The sequence below is a fragment of the Meriones unguiculatus genome, chromosome 2, assembly GCF_030254825.1.
Source record: "Meriones unguiculatus strain TT.TT164.6M chromosome 2, Bangor_MerUng_6.1, whole genome shotgun sequence".
Classification (NCBI taxonomy): Eukaryota; Metazoa; Chordata; class Mammalia; order Rodentia; family Muridae; genus Meriones; species Meriones unguiculatus.
In genome coordinates this window covers 128007326-128030247 of record NC_083350.1, presented here as the reverse complement: position 1 = coordinate 128030247, position 22922 = coordinate 128007326, and the positions used below count along the sequence as shown (strand labels likewise).

Below are 22922 nucleotides of genomic sequence, written 5' to 3'. Positions count from 1 at the left end.
AGAAAAGAAAAACCAGATACATAAACAGAGAGATCTCTAACCACACATAAACAAGAAATAGTTACCTAAGTCTTTAAATACTAATATTGACTATAATTCTAAAAACTGCGTTGTTTATGTGTCCTATTTCTGGCCATATTCCTCATTTGCTCAACTACTCTCTACTTCTCATTCCCTCAGCATATGCTACCCTGTTACCTTGTCATGGTTCTCTGCAAAGTTTTGTTATTTTTCCATGCATACAAGCTTGATAGCACTGATAATATTTTTTTCTGTGAGTGGTATGTATGTTTGGTGTGTGTGTGGTCATGTGCATGCATGTGTGTACGCAGCTGCACATGCTTGAAGGTGTCCAGTGATCAACCTCAAGTGTCTTCCTCGACTGCTCTCCACTTTATGATTTGAGACAGGGTCTCTCACCAGCTTTAGAATGGACAGTCACCGGCTCTGGAGATCCACCTGTGTCTGCTCCCACCCAAGCAACAGGGTCGCAGACACACGTCATCACGCCAGGGTTTAGCAAGTTTCCAGGGATCCAAACTCAAGTGTTCGGAAAATGCTTTACTCATCAAGCCATATCTCCTGGCAAAATTTGATGATGTTGTAAGTGTTGGTTGTACCACTATATAACAAATGCGTTTATATGTGTACATAGGTATATTCGTGTATGTGTGTGTGTGTGTGTGTGTGTGTGTGTGTGTGTGTGTAGAGACACATGTATACACTGAAGAAAAGCGAGAAAGAACAGGTTAAAGAGGGAGGAAAAGAACAGCACAATGGCAGGGAACCTACTTTGCATACAGCACCAAAAGAAAAAAAACGGGGGGAAAATGGGTTAGCCACATTTCTAGGTTTCATGGCTAAGTACTGCCCACCCACACAAACGTCTGTGCTCTGTGCACATACTATGCTTGAAAAATCACATGTGGCACATGTACATATTACTTTTTGACTTTACCCCCTATCATCAAACACCCTTCATGACACTTTTAACACAGAAGAAGAATGGAGTGAGTGATGGAGTGGACTGCGGAGCCAGACAGGTATAAGCTCAGCTCCTGCCTCCAGCATGTTTATGATTCAGCTTCCTCAAGTCCAGGGCTTAATGGGGAAATGAGGGAAACAATATCAATTGCAGATAAAGTAGTATTTAAATTAAACGAAATAATATAAGCAATTAATAAAATGATGACAAAGGCTTTACAAGCATTTGCCAAGTTAATAAGGTAAAAATTTACTGTGCTTATTATTTGTATTTTTCTGTGTGTGTGTGCACACGCACTCATGTGTGATGGTGCCTGTGTGTGACATGCCCTGTGTCATGTGTTCACATCTTCTTCGTTTTTCTTCTTTTATTCCACTGGTGAGATTGTTTTCCTTATTGCGTCTAATTTTTTCATTCATCCATGGGCCCACTACTTTATTAAGCGTTTTGTACCAACTATTGAATTTTTCTCTTTTATATTCTTTCTAGTTTACTATTTGCCTTTTAACTCTGTTTATCGCAAGTTTCAACATAAAAGACTTTCATATTAGAACTTTCATGTAATTTAAGATATTTTCTCTCATACATGCGCCTTTTTAAAATATGTTCACAGCTTCCTTCTTTACCCTTAGGGGTTCCTTTACTATTTAAGATAATTAAATCCCTGTTAAATACGTTTTAGGTCCAGGACAGGAAAAAGTAATAATAATTGGCTTCATGTAGCACCGACTTTATATATAAAGTGTTCACTGTACAGTAAATAGGTTTCTCAAGGTCAGATGTGGCTAATTTATTTTGTTTCTGGCAAGTACCACAACGGAAGACAGATAGTTGGCCCTCGGTAAATGCCGAATTTGCTCAATTAGAGAAAAGGGTGCTTTTTGGGAAGGGCAGCAGACTTCAGAGTGGAGAATCAAGACTCTAACTGGATTGACACCACAGAAACACAGAGGAAACATCAAGAAGGTTCAGAATCAAATGCTCTGCAGCACCATGCTCTTCTGGGTGAAGAGAATAAACACTTGCTCTTACTATTTCTTTTCAAGACCCAAATACGACTACTGCTGCTCTTGGCAGCATTTCTCCCAGCGCCTTCTGAGCTGCAGCCTGCAGCAACATGCCTCAGCTGCAAGGGAGTTGTGTGATCAAATAAACTTGGTAGCTGCTGAACATGGCTTTATCTTTCCCCCAAAACCTGCTTGCTAAAGTTCTGTGGCACCAGTTTTTACAGGCTACAGAGTGCAAGCTAAGGTCAGAGCTTGGCTAGGGTGCCCAGACAGATAGTGAGGAGCAAGAAAAGATGTCTGTCATAGGAAAAACTAAAAAAAAAAAAAACAAATCTGGTTTCCATGGAAAATATTGACTGGACAAGGTTTGCATTTAAGGTAGAAAAGAAACTCAACTGTCTGGAGGAGGCAGAGAGGAAATATTTATGGATGTGGAGAGAGCTTAAGTTGTATGCTTGCATTCACAAAAAGTAAATGATGCTGGAGAATTATGCTCCAGGAACAGGAAGTGAAAAGGCGGGCAGAGTCTGATGATAGAATGGCACGAGTTGGTGTCATCCCAACCACCAAAAGCCAAGCTGGACCACAGCACCTGATATGCTAAGGATGCTAATCACTTGCTGCATGGAAGGCTTATTCAACACTAGTTTCTTACCAGGGCTTTGGCCATTTCACAAAGATGTTTTAAAATTCCACTGAAAGTCTGTGCTCTGTGGTGAAAGAACTGAGTGTGAAGACTTAACTCGCACCACAACTACAATGATTTCAGTGACATTAGAACTCCTGCAGACTGGCAGCATGCTCCTTACTCCTGCTGTGAGTGTGCCTGAGTGCCAACCTGGTAAGGTGGTCAGCTCTGATCTCAGGAGCAAATCCAGGGCTCCCAAGCAAGCGTCCCTATGTCTTTGTGCACCTAAGGAAGCTAATCAGGAAGGAGGACTCTGGCTAAGATGCTCAATCCCCATTCAGAAAGGCAAAGAGGATGGACATCGGAGGAGGGAGAAAGCAGGGAACAGGCCAGGAGCCCGCCACAGAGGGCCTCTTCCATAGTTACCTCCCTCTGCTGAGGACCAACTGCTGACAGGTATTTTTATAGTAAAGGAAATGCGGATTTTCCAACAGTCCATTTATGAAAGGAGAACTTGAAAGATCAAAGAGTTGCCCCAGGGCTTGGAGTCAGTTAGTGCCAGTGTTAGTATTCAAACCCAAGTCCACCCTTAAAGCCAGATTCTCGTCCCACAGTAAAGCCAAGTTTTCAAGACTGTTTTCCCATAATGGAAAGTAAAAGTTTGCCCAGGGAATACTTTCTCATCCACTGCAGGCACTCTAAGCCTGACTGACTGATTGCATGAGGAAGAATCCGTGAAAGGCGTTTGATTCACGCAGGAGACTGTGCTGGTTAGCATCTGCAGAGAAGGGATGTAGGAGGTTAGATTAATAGGTCAACATGTGTAAAGAGAGTGCCTGAGACCTGCTGGGCCTGGGATCCGCAGAGTATATCATACATCTAACCAATATCTATTCCGATATTCCAGTGCTGAGGGACGAAGGAAACAACAAGCAGGTACCATGGAATTTAGAAAGAAATAGGGATGGAAACTGAGAGGAGATGGGATGGAGGCCTTTATACAGTATAGGAACACTAATATGCATCCAAAAGAGGACATCTGTCATGTGCTGGGAGTCTGGGAAATTTAGTTAAGAGATATTCTCTGATGGGGGAAAAAAATTTGCAATTAAGCCAACCACCTTAATCTAAGTAAGATTTATGATTACACTGAAATTTGAGATTATCCACTATGCAATCAACTGTATCTAACGAGAAAAATGCTGTGGCTGAGAATGTATAAACTATGACATATAGCCTTAAGATAAAGAGACAACGCTATGTAACATTCTAAATTATATATGTGTGTGTGTGTGTGTGTGTATAATGTACACACATGTTACATATATAATTTCACAGATATCCAAATAGGTTTCTCTATAACAATGTTCTAAGCAAAGAAATTGATGATATACTTACTTCTTATGTTTGATATTTAAAAAAACAAATGACACAATAAATTATTCAATTAAGGGCCATTTTCTATTTCATTCTGAAGTGAGTAGAGCGTGTTGAATTGGCTTAGGAAAAAAAATAATGCAAACTACACTAATCTTCATATTACTGGCATGTGCTTATACACTGGTGAAACCAGTCTTGAGGCCAGAAGGAGGCTGTTAGATAGATAATGTCTGCAGCTTTCTTCTAAGATCGAAGAATAAAACAAAAACAGTATAGTTGAAGAAATATGTAAAGTCGCCTTGCTTTTTAAACCACCTTGCTTTTAGCATAGTTTTTAAGTCTTACATGTAACATAAACAAAAATGTTTTCTCCTAAATCAATTAGATAACATCATTTATTAATAATGTTCCATATATGTGCTGTACCCTTGACTTTACCTACTTTTGTCTCTGTGCAGGGGGAGAAGATGAAGTACATCTCCTTCCTGCCACCGCTCTGCATAATGCCCACTCATTTTTATCTCATTTCCTATTCACCTAGCAAAGGTTAAGCATCCGTACTGTGCCTTGCACTGTGGTAGGCAGTGCAGACATAAATCGGGAGATTGTAACACAATGGCTGACAGAATAATCCTACCTCTGAGTAAATGTCAAGGGAAGGCTTTTCTCTGTTAAGCATTCCTCTATCATTTCCCTGCTTTAAAGCATCAACTGTACCCTTGGCAGCGGCATGCTGTAGCCAGAAGCTCTATCTGGTTTCCATCATCAGGAGGTATTTTTCAAGGACCAGTGTGTGGATGGCTGATGGTGAATAAGCAGCTTCCTGCTTGTCTGCCCCTCCCAGTTGGGTGAGGTGGGTGTTGGTGTAATGTTTATTTAGCTCCCCGATTCTTTCCCAAATGTAAGGGGGGGTGTTGTAGCTCTATTCTATTGCTGTGGTAAAATATGCTGACAGAAAGCATCCTGTGGAAGAAAGGGTTTATTTGGCTTACAATTCCAGGTTAGAGTCCACTACTGAGAAGGCGAAGCACAAACCCCAAGCAAGCAGTCACGTGACATCCACAGCCAAGGGCAGAGAGAAATAATGGCTCCTCATGGCCCGCTTGCTTGCTTGCTTACATCACTAGCTTTCTTCACTCTGACACAGTTCACAGCTAGGAAATGATGTCGCCCACACTTAGCCTAGGTCTTGACAGCAAGTAAAAATCAGCACAGTCTCCCCAAAGGCATACCCACAAGCAAACTTGATCTAGATCAGTCCTCATCGAGATTCTCTTCCCAGACAATTCTGTGTCGTGTCAAATTGGCAGTCAGAGCCTAGCCCAGAGAGTAAGAAGGATGCGGTGCTAAAATCGTTCCTGGTTCATGATCCACTGAAACCGAAAAGCTTAGAGTCCAAATACAAACCTTAAAAAGAACGGAAGCATACCTGTGGGCCTGACCTGCGCATCTACAGGTTATCTTCCTCTTCCCTTAGTGACACCCCAACAGACTCCACCTCAGGCCCGCTGGCCCTTCGAAATACCCAAGCTGTCTCTGCCTTTTTTCAATATGTGTGCAATTTGACCTCTCACCTCTCCAAATAGCCCCATAAATGTCACTGTCAATTAGGACACTGCTTCTTCTCTCTGTAACTTTAATGTGTTTTGCTCATTGGACAAATGTTTGCTGAGCACTTAACTATGGACTTAGTAAGGACTATTCTGTATGATGAGGATTCCACTGTACCAAAACTGATTTCTTTTTTAAAATCCCTGCCCTCTGCTTCCTTTAGTAATAAGCATGAGCATGTGCAGCTCACAGATGATTGGTAAATCTTTGCAGGATGTCACACAGCCCTGTGGAAACTCATTGAAGTCACAGAGAGAAGAAGCAGCAAAGGGAGGTGTGGCAGGCAAGTGGATTTGAGGTTCTACAGGATTGGAGGATTATATGAGTCAGGATAAGACAGACTGGTCTCGACCGAAGAGCTGAAAAATAAAAGAGCAAAGAGTATAGTTTGAGCGAATGACAAGTTCTAGAACATCAGTTTTCAAACTCTAGTCTAAAGACTTTTAAAGTACTAAGGACTCCCCCACAAATTTTTGGTTACGTCAAGGGTAGAGATTTAGCACAATGGAAATTAAAATATAAACAACATTTGAAATGCTTGAAAGGCAAGCATCTCCATCTACAGTCCATTTTGCTGCTGAAATAAAAGTGTCCTCACCTGCCACATGAAAATTTTTCTGTAAAAATCCATGATACACACTCACGACACAACACATATCCAAAGGCAAATAGTGCCTTGACACGGTTTTGAAAAATGCTTTGACCCCACGCTTTTTAAGAAGTATCCGATAGACAGGCATTCGGAGACTGCTGGATTGCCTACGAGAACTAATGGCCAAGGTAGCAGGTGTAGACATGAGTAACCTCCACTCAGTGTGGAAGTAAAAAGCGAAAGACAATGACACACAACAAGAAACCAACAAGGAGACAGAATAAATCTAAGTGAGCACCATGCTTCAGTTAGAGCAAGAAGGGAGAAGGAAGTTGACAGAGGAGGTTGGGGATGCAAAGGATCTTGCTCAGGACGGACAGGGCCTCCCGCAGTGCGGCAGTGGCAGCATGCAGACGTGGAGGTGTGCATCCTAGCAGCGCGCAGAGGGCGGGCGATGTGTGCATCTCGCCAACATTCACACCCTGCAACTCAAAGCCAGTGGAACTCATTAAGATATGACCCGTTGGCAAATGACTAAGACATGGTATCTCTGCCTTTTTTAGTGGGTTAGCCCTCCCATAAAAGTGTGTGAAGAGAGCACCCCAGGGCCCTCTGCCTAACCACCTCCCATCACATGTGACCACAGCAACAAGTTGGCGCCTTAGAAGAAGGAATCAGCCCTCACCAAATCTGCTCACACCCTGATCTTTAAACTTCCCAGCCTGAAAAATTGAAAAGGATATATTTGGACCATTTACATATTCCTCAACCTAAGCAGCATTTAAATTATATTTGGATGAACCCACTGCTAGAAGGAAAATCCCCAAATAGGGGCTTCACACCATCTGCCCTAGTGTCTCCGCTAGACAGTAAGTGTAACCAAAACGGAACTGCCTTTTCTGAACCATTTTCCAGTGCTTACAGATTCTTTAGACCAGGAATGAAGAGGGGTCACTATGAAAATGGCTGGTGTCTAGTCCATGACGTCCAGAACCTCAGTATGAAGACCAGTCTCTGAGGTGATTCAACACTAATCCTCAAAGAGCTCGCTGACTCCCTTGCTCAAAAGAGCAGACATCCAGAGATGTCTGCTGGATGTCTAGAGAAAACGCAGCCGGCTCATGCAGAGGGGATTCGTCCCAGCACAGTGGTTTCGGGAGTTGGAGGTAGCTGCGTCACATGGTGCTTCTGGGAGGACCAGGCACAGGTATTCCAGATAACAAGAGGGAGCCCCATCAACTCCTGCATCCCAGAGCCCCCAGGATCACATAGCATCTGTCCGTGAACACTACTGGTTAAAACAGACACAAGCCTGACGATGTCTAAATTGAAAGGGCGCGAGAAAAACATCAATAAGAAGTATGAGAGCTCAGGGCTGGGGAGCTAGCTCAGGCATTAAAACACTTGCCAAGTGCAACAACAAAGCAAGCCCAAAAGCCAGAGTTCTGATTCTGGGTGGGCAGGCAGTGATGGGGTTCCTGAAAAAAAAAGACCTAGCTAGCTAGACTAGCTAGACTAAGCACGTTAATGAGCTCCAAGTTCAACTGAGAGACTTTGCATCGGTCAGTACAGTGGAGAGAGATTAAGGAAGACCTATGTCAGCCTCAGCCTCCACACAAGCATGCACACAGTCACTTGCCTGTGCACCCACATACTCAAAGGCATCCACATACCCGTGAACACACATACACACCCATCCCTTCACCTCATCCCCTCCCCCACCCCACAACACGTAAGCATGAAAAAGAAAATAAATGGAGGTCATATTTTTAAAACAAGACATCTTCCGTTCAAAATGTGTTGCTTCCAGGGGCTGGACGGATGGCTCAGTGGTTGAGAGCACTGGCTGTTCTTCCAGAAATGGCCTGGGTTCAATTCCCAGCAACCATATGTTCAAAAAGACCAACTGTTTAAAAAAAGACAATAACAAAATTAGTTGCTTCCAAACACTAAGAAGATGAAATGTACAAGAGCATACTAAAAGCCTCTGAATAACCTTCTATTCCTGTTCACTGCAGACTAAATAGCTGTGTAAACTCAAAATCCATACATACGCTTAATCCTCTAGTGTGGCTTTATTAGGGGATGTGGTCTCTAAGAAAGTAATTAAGGCTAATTGGAGTTTTGAGTAGATTGCTGATCTAATAGGATCAATGTCCTCCTCCTAAGAAGACACACGAGAGAGTGTCTCCAGTCAGAGTCAGCCCCCCTCCCTCCCGCCTCCATTCCTAATAAACTTTTAGCCTCTGATCTACAAAGAATTTAGCTTCTACTGCTTAACTTTCCCAGTCTACCAGTCACGGTGTTTTCTTAGAGCACCCTGAGCAAACGAATACACTGCCCCCTCCTCTGTTTTTCCAGTATGATTACTGGGGTAGGGGTTCGGGTCTGTGCAGTTACTGAACGTAGAGTTAAAATGCACTCGACAGCTTTACATGACTGTGGGTGGAAGGAAACTCGGTTATGCGTCTGTGGCAGGACTCGCCTCTTCATATCCACATACTCGCTCGCTGACACCGCCAGGGGAGGCTCTCTCTCGGTAACAGCAGCCCTACAGGTGTCTGATTCTAGCCTGGCCAATTTCCATTCTCATAACTCAAATTACAGGGAGAAAAAAGAAGTGAAACAGTAACAAAGAGGCTAAATTTATAGTGCCTTGTTCAAAAGTTTCATTTGATGAAAATGTGCCCCCATACTAGAAAATTATACATTAGAAAGGAAACACTTAAATTCTTCAGAGAAGGCCAATTTTGAATGCCACTCTTTTAGTTAATAATCCTGACGCTTCTGAAAGGGGCAAAGTAGAAACTCTGGTGGGTGACTAATTTTGGCTTCTGGAGGAGATCCGTGCATTCCTTTCGATCTTTCCTGGTGGAGTTTGAGAACATCAGTAAGAGGAGATATAAACACCAGACATCAAGAGATAGCAACAAGGGAAAACATTCACAGGTTAGATGCAGAATAATTAGTGGGCATCTACCAATTTGTTATGTAAAATGTTCCCCCAGGTTATTTTCTTCTGCTTTGTTGCTTTGTTTTAAACGTACCAAGTGAGTAGAAAACACATTCACTGTCTTTTGTTTAATTGGTGAACTGTAACCCCTGAAAGACAATAAATTCTAGTATTTTATGCTGGCAAACTATGCACAAGATTTTCATATGGTCTGCTATATCCTATATTCAAAAGCTAGGAAAATCAAAGGCAACACCCCTTCAGGAGAAGAGAGGGAGGAGGAAGAAGAAAAAGGTGAAAATGATTAATTCTGTAAATCCAACAAGAAATCTTGAGTGTATCTGGTTGTTTCTTCTATGAATCTTCTCCTGGAATTTAAGGTAAGCCTTTTAAAAGTGCATAAATATCAAACCAAGTGTGGTGGTTTACATCCGTGAGACCAGCACTGACAGGGCTGAGGCAGAAAAATTATTACAAGTTCCCAGAGAATCTAGACTACAGAGTGAGACTCTTATCTTAAGGTACAAGTATCTATTAAGAAATACGCAGTGCTAACGCTGAAGAGAAACATGTCAGTTCTTATATGCCTATGTCTGTTAAAAAAAATAGATAGATAGATAGATAGATAGATAGATAGATAGATAGATAGATAGATACATAGATAGATACATAGATACATAGATACATAGATACATAGATACATAGATAGATACATAGATAGATGGCAGATTACTAGGCAGTCAATTGAGAAAAAGGGCCATATGCAGCATTGGCCAGTAGAAGGTACTGAAGGAGAAGCTATTTGTCAGCTTTGAGCTATATCATCTCTGGGCTGCAGGACCATTTGTTTCTATTTCCTTTGGATCTTCAGAGAAGTGGCCACTTTGTGTAGAAACAGGAATTTTCTTCCTTTTCACCATTTATTCACCCATTTTATTCTTGTCTCCTCCAGTTTAAGTTTTCAAGTCACTTACACAATTCCAGACCAAGGGCAGGGATCTAAAAAATAAGTAGGAGTGGGTAGATCAGATGTTATACTGATCTACCTTTCATCCTAAAAGCTTCAAAACTCCTTGACGGGTGGGAAAACAAAACAAACAACTACCTCCTGCAAAGATCTTAGCACATTAGAGAAAGCACCAGCCAAAGACACCACCACCTAACATGCAGGTCCCCTATTTGATACCAATATTCAATATGGCAATGGCCGATAGAAAGAGAGCCCTGGGTCCCAGGAAGGAGACAAAAATGCTGATGGGACAGGTGTGTAGAAAGGCCTGGGGAAGGTCACAGACTAGCAGATCTCACAAGCAAACACAATGATAAGGCCCAAGAAGAGCAAATCAGCTGCCAGGGTGACATTCAAAAGAACAAGAGGGAGCAGACTCATTTCAGTGGATACCAGGGCACAATGCCCAGGTCCCAAGCATGCCAAATCAAGAGTAGCAGTCACAGTGAGGGTCATACAGTGAAGCGATGAAATGTCCTTTGCCCGGCAGCACAGGACACTAAACTGTCCCTTTCACACCAGTACCATCTTGGGGAAGGAGAGAAGGAAAGTATTGAGGAGTCAGGGATATTATGGGAGAGTATTCAAAGTGGGATTTTGATGTGCTTTTGATTGGCAAGATCAGACTTCATTTTCTGTAGGAACGGGGCTTACAGATGAGATAAAAGCAGTTACAGAAACTGTGTTGCATTTTCTACCTTTACAGTTAAGGGGTATGTTTTAGGTAGCCCCTTCCATGGCTACTATACTCAGAAACTTCATGGCCACACACATTCTAACATAGTACCATTACCAATGTGGTCTATGGGGCAGAGTACACACTATCTGCTCGTGGATACATACATAAGTGAAAAGCAGGATTGGGACAGTAATTCCTGCTGCCGTTTGATTTGATCACAGGCTAATCTATGATTGGTGGACTCATCTCAACAAATGGGGTAGAGACAAGGGCAGGCAGGCCCTGGAAGCTGATTTTCACAAAATGCATGATGCTGTGTAACTACAGTTCAACCTGTGACTGACTAAAAATAGTCCTTCACCACAGTTTAAAAAGGACAAATGTAGATCAAAAGGGGACGACTGTCGTGTACAGCCTAAATGTGACACCAATTTCGATGCTAAAATTGGGTTTTATATTTAGCATCACCACAGAGGACGTTCCATGTAAGTGATTTGTTTATGACCAGAAAAATCAGGTAGTATCATAAGTTCTGATAGAGAAAATAAAAAGTAGCTACATTCTGCAATAGCCAAGACCATATTTGCATTGCAAAGGGAACTTTAGTTTCAGTCACATATCAAAAGGCATGTACTCCATCAGAATGGCCAAGATCAAAAACTCAAGTGACAACACATGCTGGAGAGGTTGTGGAGAAAGGGGAACCCTCCTCCACTGCTGGTGGGAATGTAAACTTGTTCAACCACTCTGGAAAGCAATCTGGCGCTTTCTCAGACAACTAGGAATAGCGCTTCCTCAAGATCCAGCCACACCACTCCTAGGTATATATCCAAAAGAGGCTCAAGTACACAAAAAGGACATTTGCTCAACCATGTTTGTAGCAGCTTTATTTGTAATAGCCAGAAGCTAGAAACAGCCCAGATGCCCCTCAACTGAAGAATGGATGCAGAAACTGTGGTACATCTATACAATGGAGTATTACTCAGCAATGAAAAATAAGGAAATCATGAAATTTGCAGGTAAATGGTGGGACCTGGAAAGGATCATCCTGAGTGAGTTGTCCCAGAAGCAAAAATACACACACGGTATATACTCACTCATATAAACATACAACACAGAATAAACCCACTAAAATCTGTACATCTAAAGAATCTAAGCAAAAGAGAGGACCCTAACTAAAATATTCAATCTCCATCCTGAAAGGCAAAGAGGATGGACATCAGAAGAAGAAGAAAACAGGAAACAACCTAGGAACCTGCCACAGAGGGCCTCTGAAAGCCTCTGCCGTGCAGACTGTCAAAGCAGATGCTGAGCCTGATGGCCAACTGTCGGGCAGAGTGAATGGAATTTTATGTAAGAAGTGGGAAATAGTAAGAGCTGGAGAGGACAGGAACTCCACAAGGAGAGCAACAGAACAAGAAAATTTGAATACAGGGAACTTCCCAGAGACTCATACTCCAACCAAGGACTATTCATGGAGATAACCTAGAACCCTGACAATGTAGCCACTTCTGATGAGAACTGATAGACTAAGATCAGAAAGAAGGAGAGGAGGACCTCCCCTATCAGTGGACTTGGGGAGGGGCATGCATGCAGAAGGGGCGGGGGAGGGTAGGACTGGGAGGGGAGGGGAGGGAGGGGCTTATGGGGGAATACAAAATTAATAAAGTGTAATTAATAAAAGTTAAATAAAAAAAGACATGTACTGAATGCTGCTCCTTTCAATAGGGCGGGTTTTGGAGGGCAGCATTTGTGTTTTATCTGCTTGACTTTGGGATCACGGGGCCATAAGCACCAGGAGTCTGGGCCTAGTTTTATGTTACCATGTACTTAAGTAACATCATAAAAATGAAGGAAGCAGCAGTGGAAATTTTTCTTTACTTAAAAAAGTTATGAACATTGATTTCGGTTTGATGGTGATGGTATTTTGGATACTGGATTGAGGTCAGGGGCCTGACTAGAGAGAACTGAAAAAACCAATAGTAGGAAGCAGAGTCCTCTTTAAATTTGAGCTGGACTTCATTCCCTGCAGCCAAGGATGCCATGGGGCAGGAGAGCTGAACACCATAAGCTCTGTATCTTAGCATTAGTTTGTTAAACACACACTCTTCCCTGACACCGAACAAAGCTTATAAAGTTCATGCAGAAAACCTCACGGCTCATTTGGGCTTCACTTTGAAAGATTAAGAGTTAAGCTTTTTAATGAAAACAAATTTGCTATATTTTCTAGGACAAAAGTAACTAAAATAAAACTTCCATCTTGAGATGGTTCAATAATAGGCAAACGTCCTTCAAGAGCCTTAGTCTTTGCCAGTCTCCCACCGTGTAATACAGCCATGTAACAATAACAGCTTTCACCTCTGAACATCACCCCAGCTGTAAGCATGCCAAGAAGTAGCCTTACTCTACAGATGAAAAAAAAAAGAAAACCAAAGGGTACAAGGGGCCATCTCCCCAAGCCAAAAGCAAGTAAAATGCTGAAAATTATCCACTCCAGGTCAGCTGACTCTGAGTCCAGAGTCAGAAGGAGATTAAAAGTTTTCACAGAACATTCAGTTGCATTTTCAGAATGCAACAATAATAAAACGATCTGACTCTACCAAGATGGAAGGTACTTTTGTAAAGATAAATACTATCATCATTTTCTTTCAGTGGCACTAGGTCATTTAAATTTTCCAATTATGGGGGCTGGAGAGATGGCTCAGAGGTTAAGAACACTCGCTGTTCTTCCAAAGGTCCTGAGTTCAATTCCCAGCAACCACATGGTGGCTCGCAACAATCTATAGTAAGGTCTGCTGTGCAGGCAAAATGTTGTATAAATAATAAATAAATCTTAAAAAAAATTTCCAATTATTTTAAAGAGATATACATATAGGACAGTAGTTATTTTTCATTCATGGTCAGACAGCATGTGAATTTTATATAATTAAAAGGATTAAAAAATGTTAATCCATAGTAAACTCTACCCAGACTGGTAATCAGTCACTCTGGCGGGCCTTCAGGACCTCTAAAGAGACAGAGTTCAAGGCCAGTCTGTCTACAGAGGCAGGGAAGCTAGAGCTACATAGTGAGACCTTGTCTCAGAGAAAATGAGAATGAGAGGGTTATAGGGATAGGGGTAAGGAGAGGTGGAGGCAGAGGGGGAGAAGGAGAGGGATCACCAAATCAGGACAGCAGCCTTCTCACTCCCTTAACTCTTGCAAGTCCCTCTCCTGTCACAGCTTTCCTCCATGTTACCCAGGTAACCGTTCTAAGAGACAAACAGAATCCAATCACTCATCCTTGGACAACTACACACCCCCTTCTGGATGGTTTGAGCTTTACCCTACCAACAGGAAGTCCTTCATCTTGCCTCCCCCAGTCTCATGTTGCCCTCCTCCACTGTGGGGGAAGTGAATCCTACGCTATATCCCATACACACTGTCACCGTCTGTACTTCGGTCTCTTGAGAAATTGCTGGCAGTCCCTGGGATATCCTATTCAATGGTGCTCAGAAACACTGTTCCTTACACCTCCTTCCAATCTCCCAGAAGCCTGTTCCTCCTGTAAAGCTGTCCTGCTCTTCCTTTGTCACCTCCCCTGGCTTCTGTCCTTGGGACATCTTCCTCCCCTGACCCATTACAAACACCCCCTCCCTTACTCTTCTTTGACGCTAGTCTGTGCGGGGGCAAAGAAGTAGCTGCAGTGGATAGGTCATACCCAGGGCTCCATAACTGTACTTAACCATCCTCTCCGCCCCCCCCCCCCAAAAAAAAAGGTTTTCTCACCCATATACCCACCTGGGATGGGAGAGCCCAATTCTTTTTTGCAAGGGAATGAAAGGTGGCCTCAGGCTTGTTTCTTTCTCCACTGAGTTTCCATCTTTGTGAAAGAATCAGACTACACTACATCAATGAACCTGACCTCAGAAAGCTCTGCTTCATTGTAGCTTTTCACAAGCCACTGAACTTAATCCCCTCTGCCAGTTTGTGACGTTTGTAAAAGAACAGAAAGTCCTATGGTCTCATCGGCTAGATACCCTTAAGGTGCAAGGTTTATAGGTCTTCTACTTTAAGACATCTCAGAGGTAAGGAAAGTTGCCATATGTGAACCTTGATGTAGAAAGGTAGTATTCAGAACTCTTCTGCTTTGTTAGTGTTGTTTCCTTGTTGCAAAAGACAGCAGTTACCTGTCAGAGTGGACAGTTAGCAGTCACTGCCGTTCCTCCTCAAATTACTCGCTGTCTACCACTGTGTTGAAGTCTAGGACTCTAGCCAGCATACCACTTTTGCCTTCTCTGTATTCCTCACCTGGTGGCTGTAAGTTAAACACCATTGAAATGAAGGACCGTAGGACAGTGAATCGTTTGCATTTTCATTGCTAGATAAATTTAGACAGCATTAACCTTCCCATAAAGCTGACAACACCTAAACCACTCAGGACCTCTTCACGGAGGAAACCTGTATCAATAGGTTTCTCATATTCACACTTAAGACACATCTGAATTTCAGAAAGCGAAAGGTGTGTAAGACTAAAGCCCGGAATAGGCCTTGCCTTTCAGAGCCATGGCAGCTAGACCGGGACTCTCAATTACTCTGAGAGTATTCCTAACTGCGCTTACAGCTCAATGGGGAACAAATAATTCTTAGACTGTCCACCATTGCAGAGCACGTATCACAAAAAGGTTAAATCCCCTGGTATTCTGTTCTCAATTTCCTTCACTGGGATGAATTGATATTTCTTTTTCTGTGTAGACAAAACCAATGAGGTCGCTGCAGAAGAAAGCATTGCCCAAGAAAGTCCCTTTGTTTGGCCAATAGTAGCCAGGCTTTGAGTTCAGATATATAGTTTTAATTACATAATATGTTTGGCAACAAAAGCAATGGTACAAAGGCCGTTACAAAGCAGTCATTTACCAGCTCACAAGAGAGAAACAACACCTTGTTCTCCTTCATTCTTGTCTCTGTTGCTAACATACTTTAACTACAAGGAAAATGGTAACAGCGTCAAAACTTTGGTGGAAAAAGCCATTCGCCTAAATGAGTTACTTTAAGCTTGTCACATAATTCTACTGAGGAACAGGCTGAGCCAAGTGGTGGTACACACCTGTAAGTCCTAACACTTAAGGGCTAAGGAAGGAAGCCTGGGCCACCTGGAGAAACTCTATCAAAAATTATATTGGGGATCATGAGACAGATGCTGGGACTTGCAGCGGAGCCTGGGGCAGAGCTCCAAGGGTCCTGTGGAAGTGTTGGGGGAAAGATAGAAGGACCTGGAGGGGACAGGAACCTCACAAGAAGACCAACATCGAAAACTAACCCAGACCTACTGGGGATACAGAAGCTGAGACATCAACTAAGGAGCATGCATAGTCTGGACCTAGGCCGACAGGCAGCTGGTAGGTAGAGGGGGAGACTGTTGCTAACACGGTCTCTCTTGCCTGTACTTGGGGGGATGAGGATATGCTCCATCCTGATGTGACTTGATGTGCTGCGGAGTTGATGGGGGAGTGGTGCTTTTCTGGGGGAAAGGGAGCGGGGAAGGGGCAATGAGGGGAAAGGGGAACTGGGAGGAGAGGAGGGGGGTCACCCTTGGGATGTAAGTAAATGAACTGAAGTGAAATTAAGTTGTAAAAAAATGAAATTGGAGCCTGTGAGGTATCTCTGTAGGTAATGAGACCTGTCACCATCCTGACCATCTGAGCTGGACCCTTGATGCTCACATGCCAGCAGAGAACTGACTCAAGCCAGTTGTCCTCCACTGGACATGCCCATGCTGTGTTATCTCACATACACACACACAAACAAACGCACACTCACTAAATAAATAAAGCTAACATGAATGAATAAATAAATGCATTCATGTTGCCATCTTTACTACTGAAGTTATTAAGTCTATGTTCTAATGTCAGCATACATGAAGCACAAAATAAACCTTACAAGTGTTTTACCATATAAATAACTTAAAAAAAAAAAAGCCGCCTCATGAATTCATGATGAAAGATTTGCCAGCAGCATTGTTTGAGAGAAATAGTGTAAGATGTTACTGTGCTAATAAAATACTACCAAGTTTCTCTAAGGAATTGTAACTTAACTTCTTTTTTAATTATCTAGTTTTGAAATTATACCCATGGTATTGACCTTGCAACTGGAAGCAATGTGTCGATTCTGAGCCACAAGTTCCTCATCTGCCAGCAAGTATATTACAATTACAAGTATAACTGGAACCCCATAATTGCACCAAGCCACACAGAGGCAGCATCCAACAGTGTCCAACACACAGCAGACTCTAGACTTCTTCACTCTCTTCTCTTCTTCCACACAAATGTCCCCAGCCAAAATTCAAATGTCAGGCAGCATCTCATTACACGGGGCATGATGTGACATTACCAGGTCTCTGTGTGCTGCAGAGATAAAACAGACCAAAGGTATAGTAGAGGCAAACTTTTTAACCCTCTCCCCCTTCTCATCAATGCTTTATCAAATCTAATGACATGTAAAAGCATCTACAGCTCTTGTTTGCCAAAATACACACAGAAACCCTAGACAGAAACTTCTGTTAAAAAAAAAACTAAGTTGTTCATGTGCAGACCTCCAAAACGTATAAGAAAAATTTAAAAAGCAAAGGTGTGAAGGAATATTTAAAAAAAAAAATGCCTTTCTTCCTGGTGAGCATATATGGCAAAATAAAATGCAGTTAGAGCATCTTTAGAAGTGGATAATATCCACATATTCTATTAAGCCTAAATTTCACATTTAAAAAAGAATGCCAACAAATGTTGTTTTATTTCCGCAAAATAAACTAGGAAGGGGTGTGTTTACAGTAGAAAGATGCCAGTCTTCCTAAGCAGCATGCTTGATTTTGAATGCTCACTACACATTGTTAAACTATAATAAACATTCACTAACCAAAGCCCTACAAGTCAGAAGGACAGCCACAAGGTAACAGAAAGGCACTGTTAATTACAGAGGTGCAAATTCCTTAGTGCTGAGAGTCTTCTCGGAACAACATTCCTGCCACGGCAGCTAAGAAGCAGGTGTAAAACAACCAGTGAACTGCTTAATTTAACTTGATTGGAAGGGATATTAAAGAAAAACATCATACTCTTTCCAATTCTCCTAAAACAGTTACCCCAAAGTGTACCTGCGGCTTCTAAATGGACTGGGTTTATGGGAAGATTAAGGAGGAGGAAGGGCAGGGACATGTGCTCGGAACTTTAATAGGGTGCCACCTCACATGGGTGAGTCTGAACATGTCATCTTGGAAGTAGCTGCACTTTTCTGCAACAACCCAGATGTTTCGGTTTCTCCGCTCAACCCTGCATGCAGAAGCAGCAGCTCAGTCAATACTGTGTCTACACAGGCCTTCGAGACAAACCTAACTTATGAATGGCATGTAGGTATGACACGAAATTACATAGATTAGCCAAAACATTTTTTTGAGTATGAGATAATACCAAGAAAGTATGCCCCCCCAATCTTTCGTGTGCATTGATGCATCACCATCCCTCAATTGCTCCCCTGCCTTATTTTTGGAACCCAGACCTCTCCAACTAGGCTGAACTGGCTGCCTATCAAGATCCAGTAACCCACCTGTCTCCACTTTCCCAGCACTAGCATAGCTGGCATGCACACATGCGCCTGGATTTTTTCATGTGGGCTTTGGGGATTAGAACTCAGATCCGCACCATTGCAAAGATGCTGACTAAGCCATCTCCTCCAGCTCCTCCCATCCATCTGTGAACCAAAGCTAGCATTTTAAAAGAATAATGCTAAGATAAACACTTGCTCACGTATGTGGACCTTGAAAAAGCTAGACTTAAGTATTAATTTGGGTTATAATCAACAAAAAGAGTTAAATAAGTAAAATTCACATGAAAAAGCTGTACCAGTCTCCATGATGGATTTTAGAGAGATAAATGTAAACTAAGAAGAAAGTGTGAAAAGGGCAGTAGGCATAGCTCACCTTAGGACTTGATACTCAGACACTAAAAACGAGCCGTTTGGTTGACTGTTTCCTAAAACAATATTAAAAATGTATGCCTTCCATTTTCATTATTTTTCTGGCTGGCCTGACAGTTTAATCCTTCTGTTTACATTTCAAAAGTTCCTAATTCAATATTATTTGAATCACTTAAAAATATCAGAATCACTTAAGACTCTCAGAACATTTCTACAAAATGTTACTTCAAGTGCAAACAGAAAACATCAGTTACTCAATATTTTACAGTAAAATTTTGCAAAAGGTATAAGCCAAGCTCAAGCAGTATGTCCCAAAAGATGTACTGAAAGTCATGCGAGCACCTCAATTCACTTACAAACACACAACACATTCAGAAACACAAATTCTAGTTCAGTGTGCAATATTTAAAAAGCATTTGTACATTCTCAATAAGGCAGGACCTCAAAAATTACTACTTAAATACGTGTGTGTGTGTGTGTACGCTTCTGCAAACACTTGTTTAAAAAAATCTTATAAGCAAGGAATAAGAAACGTTAAAAAAAGAAGAAAGAAAAACAGCAACTAAGTCAAACACATTCTCTGTCTCCTGTCAGAGGAGCTAAGGCAGTCCAATTTTTCTGACTCAGATTTTATGTGCTGGAGGAATTCCGGTCTTATCTCAACCAAGCAGATTAGGTGATCATCTTTCAAAGTTACCATATATTTCTAAAAGATATTCAAGCACATTTTGGTACAATCCAAAAAAAAAAAAAAAATCTACCCACTTCAGCATTCTGATAAAACCTGGCCTCAACGCTGTGATTTTTTTTTTTTAATCAAACTGATGCACTTAACATCAGGCGCGTTGCGGTGGTTAGCTGATAGGACAGACGCCTTGGGCTTGACAGAGGGCTTTCTTTCCGTGCTTTTACCTGGTGATGAATTATTGGCACCTGGACTCGCACGTTTTAAGATATGGTTAAGCGAAGAGAGACGCAGAAGCATTTCTGAAGCAGGGGTACCACTGGAGGGGGGAAATGCACGGTCACGTGCCATAAGTGCACTGGAGATGAATGCACAAACCTAACAAGGAAGTGGCTTGAAAGGGGACAAATTCCCTGAGTCATTAAACGGGCTATCAACCAAAGACACGCTGTGCCACCTAGAGAAAAACTGGAAACTGTACATTGGTTCTTCCGCTGGAAGAATTATTTCAAACGCCTGAAACTTTTAGCATGGCCAGTCGCAATCTGTACCAGTTCCCCATGCTGCAGAACCAAGTTCTCTTGGAAATATATATACATATATGGTACACCAGATTGGCTTCCTGTTTCCCTCACCACCCACCCATGCGGCACCGCTTAACCTCCAGCATCCACTGTTAGTCATGAAGACCCTGCATCCCGAAAGCCCTTCAGTTCTAAAGCATTTCCCTTGACCAGGCCAGGGCGGGCTGGAGTAGAAGCAGCAGACAGCAAACCCTGGTGAACCTTGACAGCCAGAAATCCCTCTGGATGCTGCGCACCCCACAGCCCCATGGGGCCCTGTAGGAAATTCTGGTGTGCTCAGTACATCATATCCAGGTTACAGAGCTGAACTCCTGGCCAACCACTGCACAACCCAAACACCGCCAGAGACAACACAACCAAGCCTTTAGAGCGCGAAAGGCCTTCAACTTTCCTCTCCACAGCACTCAAGCACACTCGTCAGGCTGAAGCACAAAAGGGCTGCAAAGCCACCTGGCACCGAGAGCCGTCTCTCACCAAGAAAATAGACAGTGATTATGAAAAGCCCGCAGTCCTGCGGTATGAACTAAAAAGCCCGGACTGCGCCGGAGCATAATTCATCTCCCAGGCACTCACAACCAGCCCGGGAGCCGTCAGCCTGAGGACAGTCCTCTCCTCCCTTCCCCCCCCACCCTCAGCCAGAGCCCCACGGCAGCGCCCCCTTCCCACCCCCACACTCTCCCCCCCCCCCTTCTTTTCCTCCTTTATGAATTTCCAGCAACTTTGAGCTTTGGCAGCACCACCGTAGCCCAGCCAGAGGCGGGGACAACGCCAAGGCGGCCGCGGCAGGAGGAGGAAAGTTTGAAAAGTCACTTAAAGCTCTGCAAGATCCTCCCCCACCCCCAGCACCCGAAGAGCCCACCGCACAGACGGGAGCCCAAGCTCCACGTGCGAGCGGGCCCGGGAGAAGTCGGAGTTCACTCCAGGTCCTCGCCGGGAAAAAGAAAGAAAGAAAAAAAAATCTTTCCCCAGGCGAAAAGTTGCTTGCCACAGCACTGCTCCCTTGCCCCCTCCGCTCCATCACCCCACCCCACCCCGCAAGACCCCCACAGTCCCCTCACGGAATTCGCAAGGTGCCACCGTGCCTGGAGCGCGGCCCCCGGAGGGCGCAGCGCCCCTCCCTTGTCGGCGCGAGGACAGGTCTCGAGGAGCTGGGGGACAGGGAGGCACCGGGGGCGCCCGGCCCCGGCCCCCAGGCTCGGCCGCCAGGCTCACCTCTCTCCTGCTCCTCCGCTTGCAGGCAGATGGGGATGTTCTTCTTCCAGCCCGGCATGGTGTCTGCTCCCCGAGCTTGCTCCGGGGCTGGCTGGCTGGCTGGCTCGCTCGCTCGCTGATCGCCGGCTCCGGGGCTCGCCGCGCCTCCCGGCTCACGCCCTCCGGCCGGTCGCAGCACGCCCGAGGCTGGCTCAGCGGGACCGGGACGCCGAGGCGACTCCCCGACACATGGAGGCGACGCCGTGCGCCCCCCCGCTCCCCGCTGCTCGCCTCCAAGTCGCCGGAGCTCTCGGGGCGGGGGCGGTGGTGGCCGGGCCCGGCCGCGCTCCGTAGCCGGGCTAGAGCCGGGGCGGGGGTGGTGGGGGGCGGGGGGCGTCTGCGGCCGCGGTGGCGCGGTGTGGCCGCGCGAGGCCGGGGGACCAGAGCAGGCCGGTGCAGGACCGCCGAGCCCCCGGAGGTGGGCGCCGGCGGGAGCTCAGGGCTGGCGCCGCCTCGCTCCGCTCCTCCTCCTCCTCCTCCTCCTCCTCCTCCTCCTCCTCCTCTCGCCTCTTTTCTTCCCCTTCCTCGTCCCTCCGCCGCCAGCAGGTGGGACTCGGAGCCGCCGCGGCCGCACAAAGCTCCTCCAGGCGGGCGGGACCGAGCTGCGGGCTCCCGGGGCGCCCGTCGCCGGGGCCTCCTTTTCCCCCCGAGACGCGCGCGAGGCTGGGCGAGCACGGAGGGGCGCGCGCGCTCACACCCTCCGCGCCCCGGCCGCCGGCCTGCGAGGCGCGCCCCGGCCCGCCAGGTACGGAGCCTGGCACCCCGCCGCTGCTGCGGTGCCCGCGCCCGCCCCTCCCCAGCCTCCCGCCCCGAGCCTGACCGGCCGCTCGGGCGGCTTGGGCGATGACCTCGATGAAGCAGGGGCCAGTGTCCTTCCCTCTAGTCCCTCCTTCTCGCCGCTCTCCCCCACCGCCACCACCACCACCACCCAGCCCTGCCCGTCGCCCCCTCCCCCAAGTGGAGACTCGCAGCTCCGGATTCGCTAACTTCGCCCTCAACATAGGGCAGTGGCAACTTTCAGGATGGTCAGCGCTGGTCCCGGGGGTGGGGACGGCGAGGCGGGGGAGCCCCCTTTTGTTTTAAGAGGATGCAAGCCGACCTTAACTGAGTGAATATTTAATAGCTCTCTTCAAGTATAGGAGGGATTTTATGATCAGGTTTTTATGATTAGTTTCTCCCGCTTGTCATAGGCGTACAGAAAAAAAAAAAAAAAAAATCAGTGGAAAATGAGTAAGGGGAAGGCTGGGGAGGATGGGACGGCTTTGTAAGGAGCCTCGAAGGTTCTGCCCAGGCGTGTGGGCTCTCCCTTGAGGTCTCAGTGCTGCTAGGAGAGGGACATTTGACAGCTATCTGTCTCGCACAGGGATGCCGTCCATTTCCCCCAGCCTGGGCCTCTAGCTGGAAAATGCCCATGCCCTGAAGAATCTGGAGTCCCAGAGGCTGTACCTCCCGGAGTGCGGTTTGGGGGGCTCGCCCCCTGCGGTTTGTTCTGGCCTCTGAAGGAACTGCGCTTCCTCTCCCTGAACGGTGACATGCTGGCCTTCCCTCTCTCCTCTGTTGGAAGCCTAACAGCACTGCCAGAGAAATAGCATAATCACACAACACTAGAGATAAGGTC

The 22922-nt window shown here is 45.0% G+C and overlaps 1 protein-coding gene across 6 annotated transcripts in view; it reads right to left on the bottom strand.

Annotated features, from left to right (window-relative positions):
- Grip1 (glutamate receptor interacting protein 1) overlaps positions 1-21781 on the bottom strand; it is a 642849-nt gene extending 621068 nt beyond the window's left edge. For 3 of the 6 annotated variants that reach the window (XM_060378110.1, XM_060378115.1, XM_060378114.1), the window contains exon 1: positions 21266-21781. In XM_060378110.1, the coding sequence (XP_060234093.1) occupies positions 21266-21323 (58 nt within the window). In that variant the 5' untranslated portion in view covers positions 21324-21781. The remainder of the gene's footprint in view (positions 1-21265) is intronic. The other 3 variants (XM_060378121.1, XM_060378123.1, XM_060378119.1) reach the window with 2 other exon arrangements.
- Between the last annotated feature and the right edge of the window lie 1141 nt (positions 21782-22922).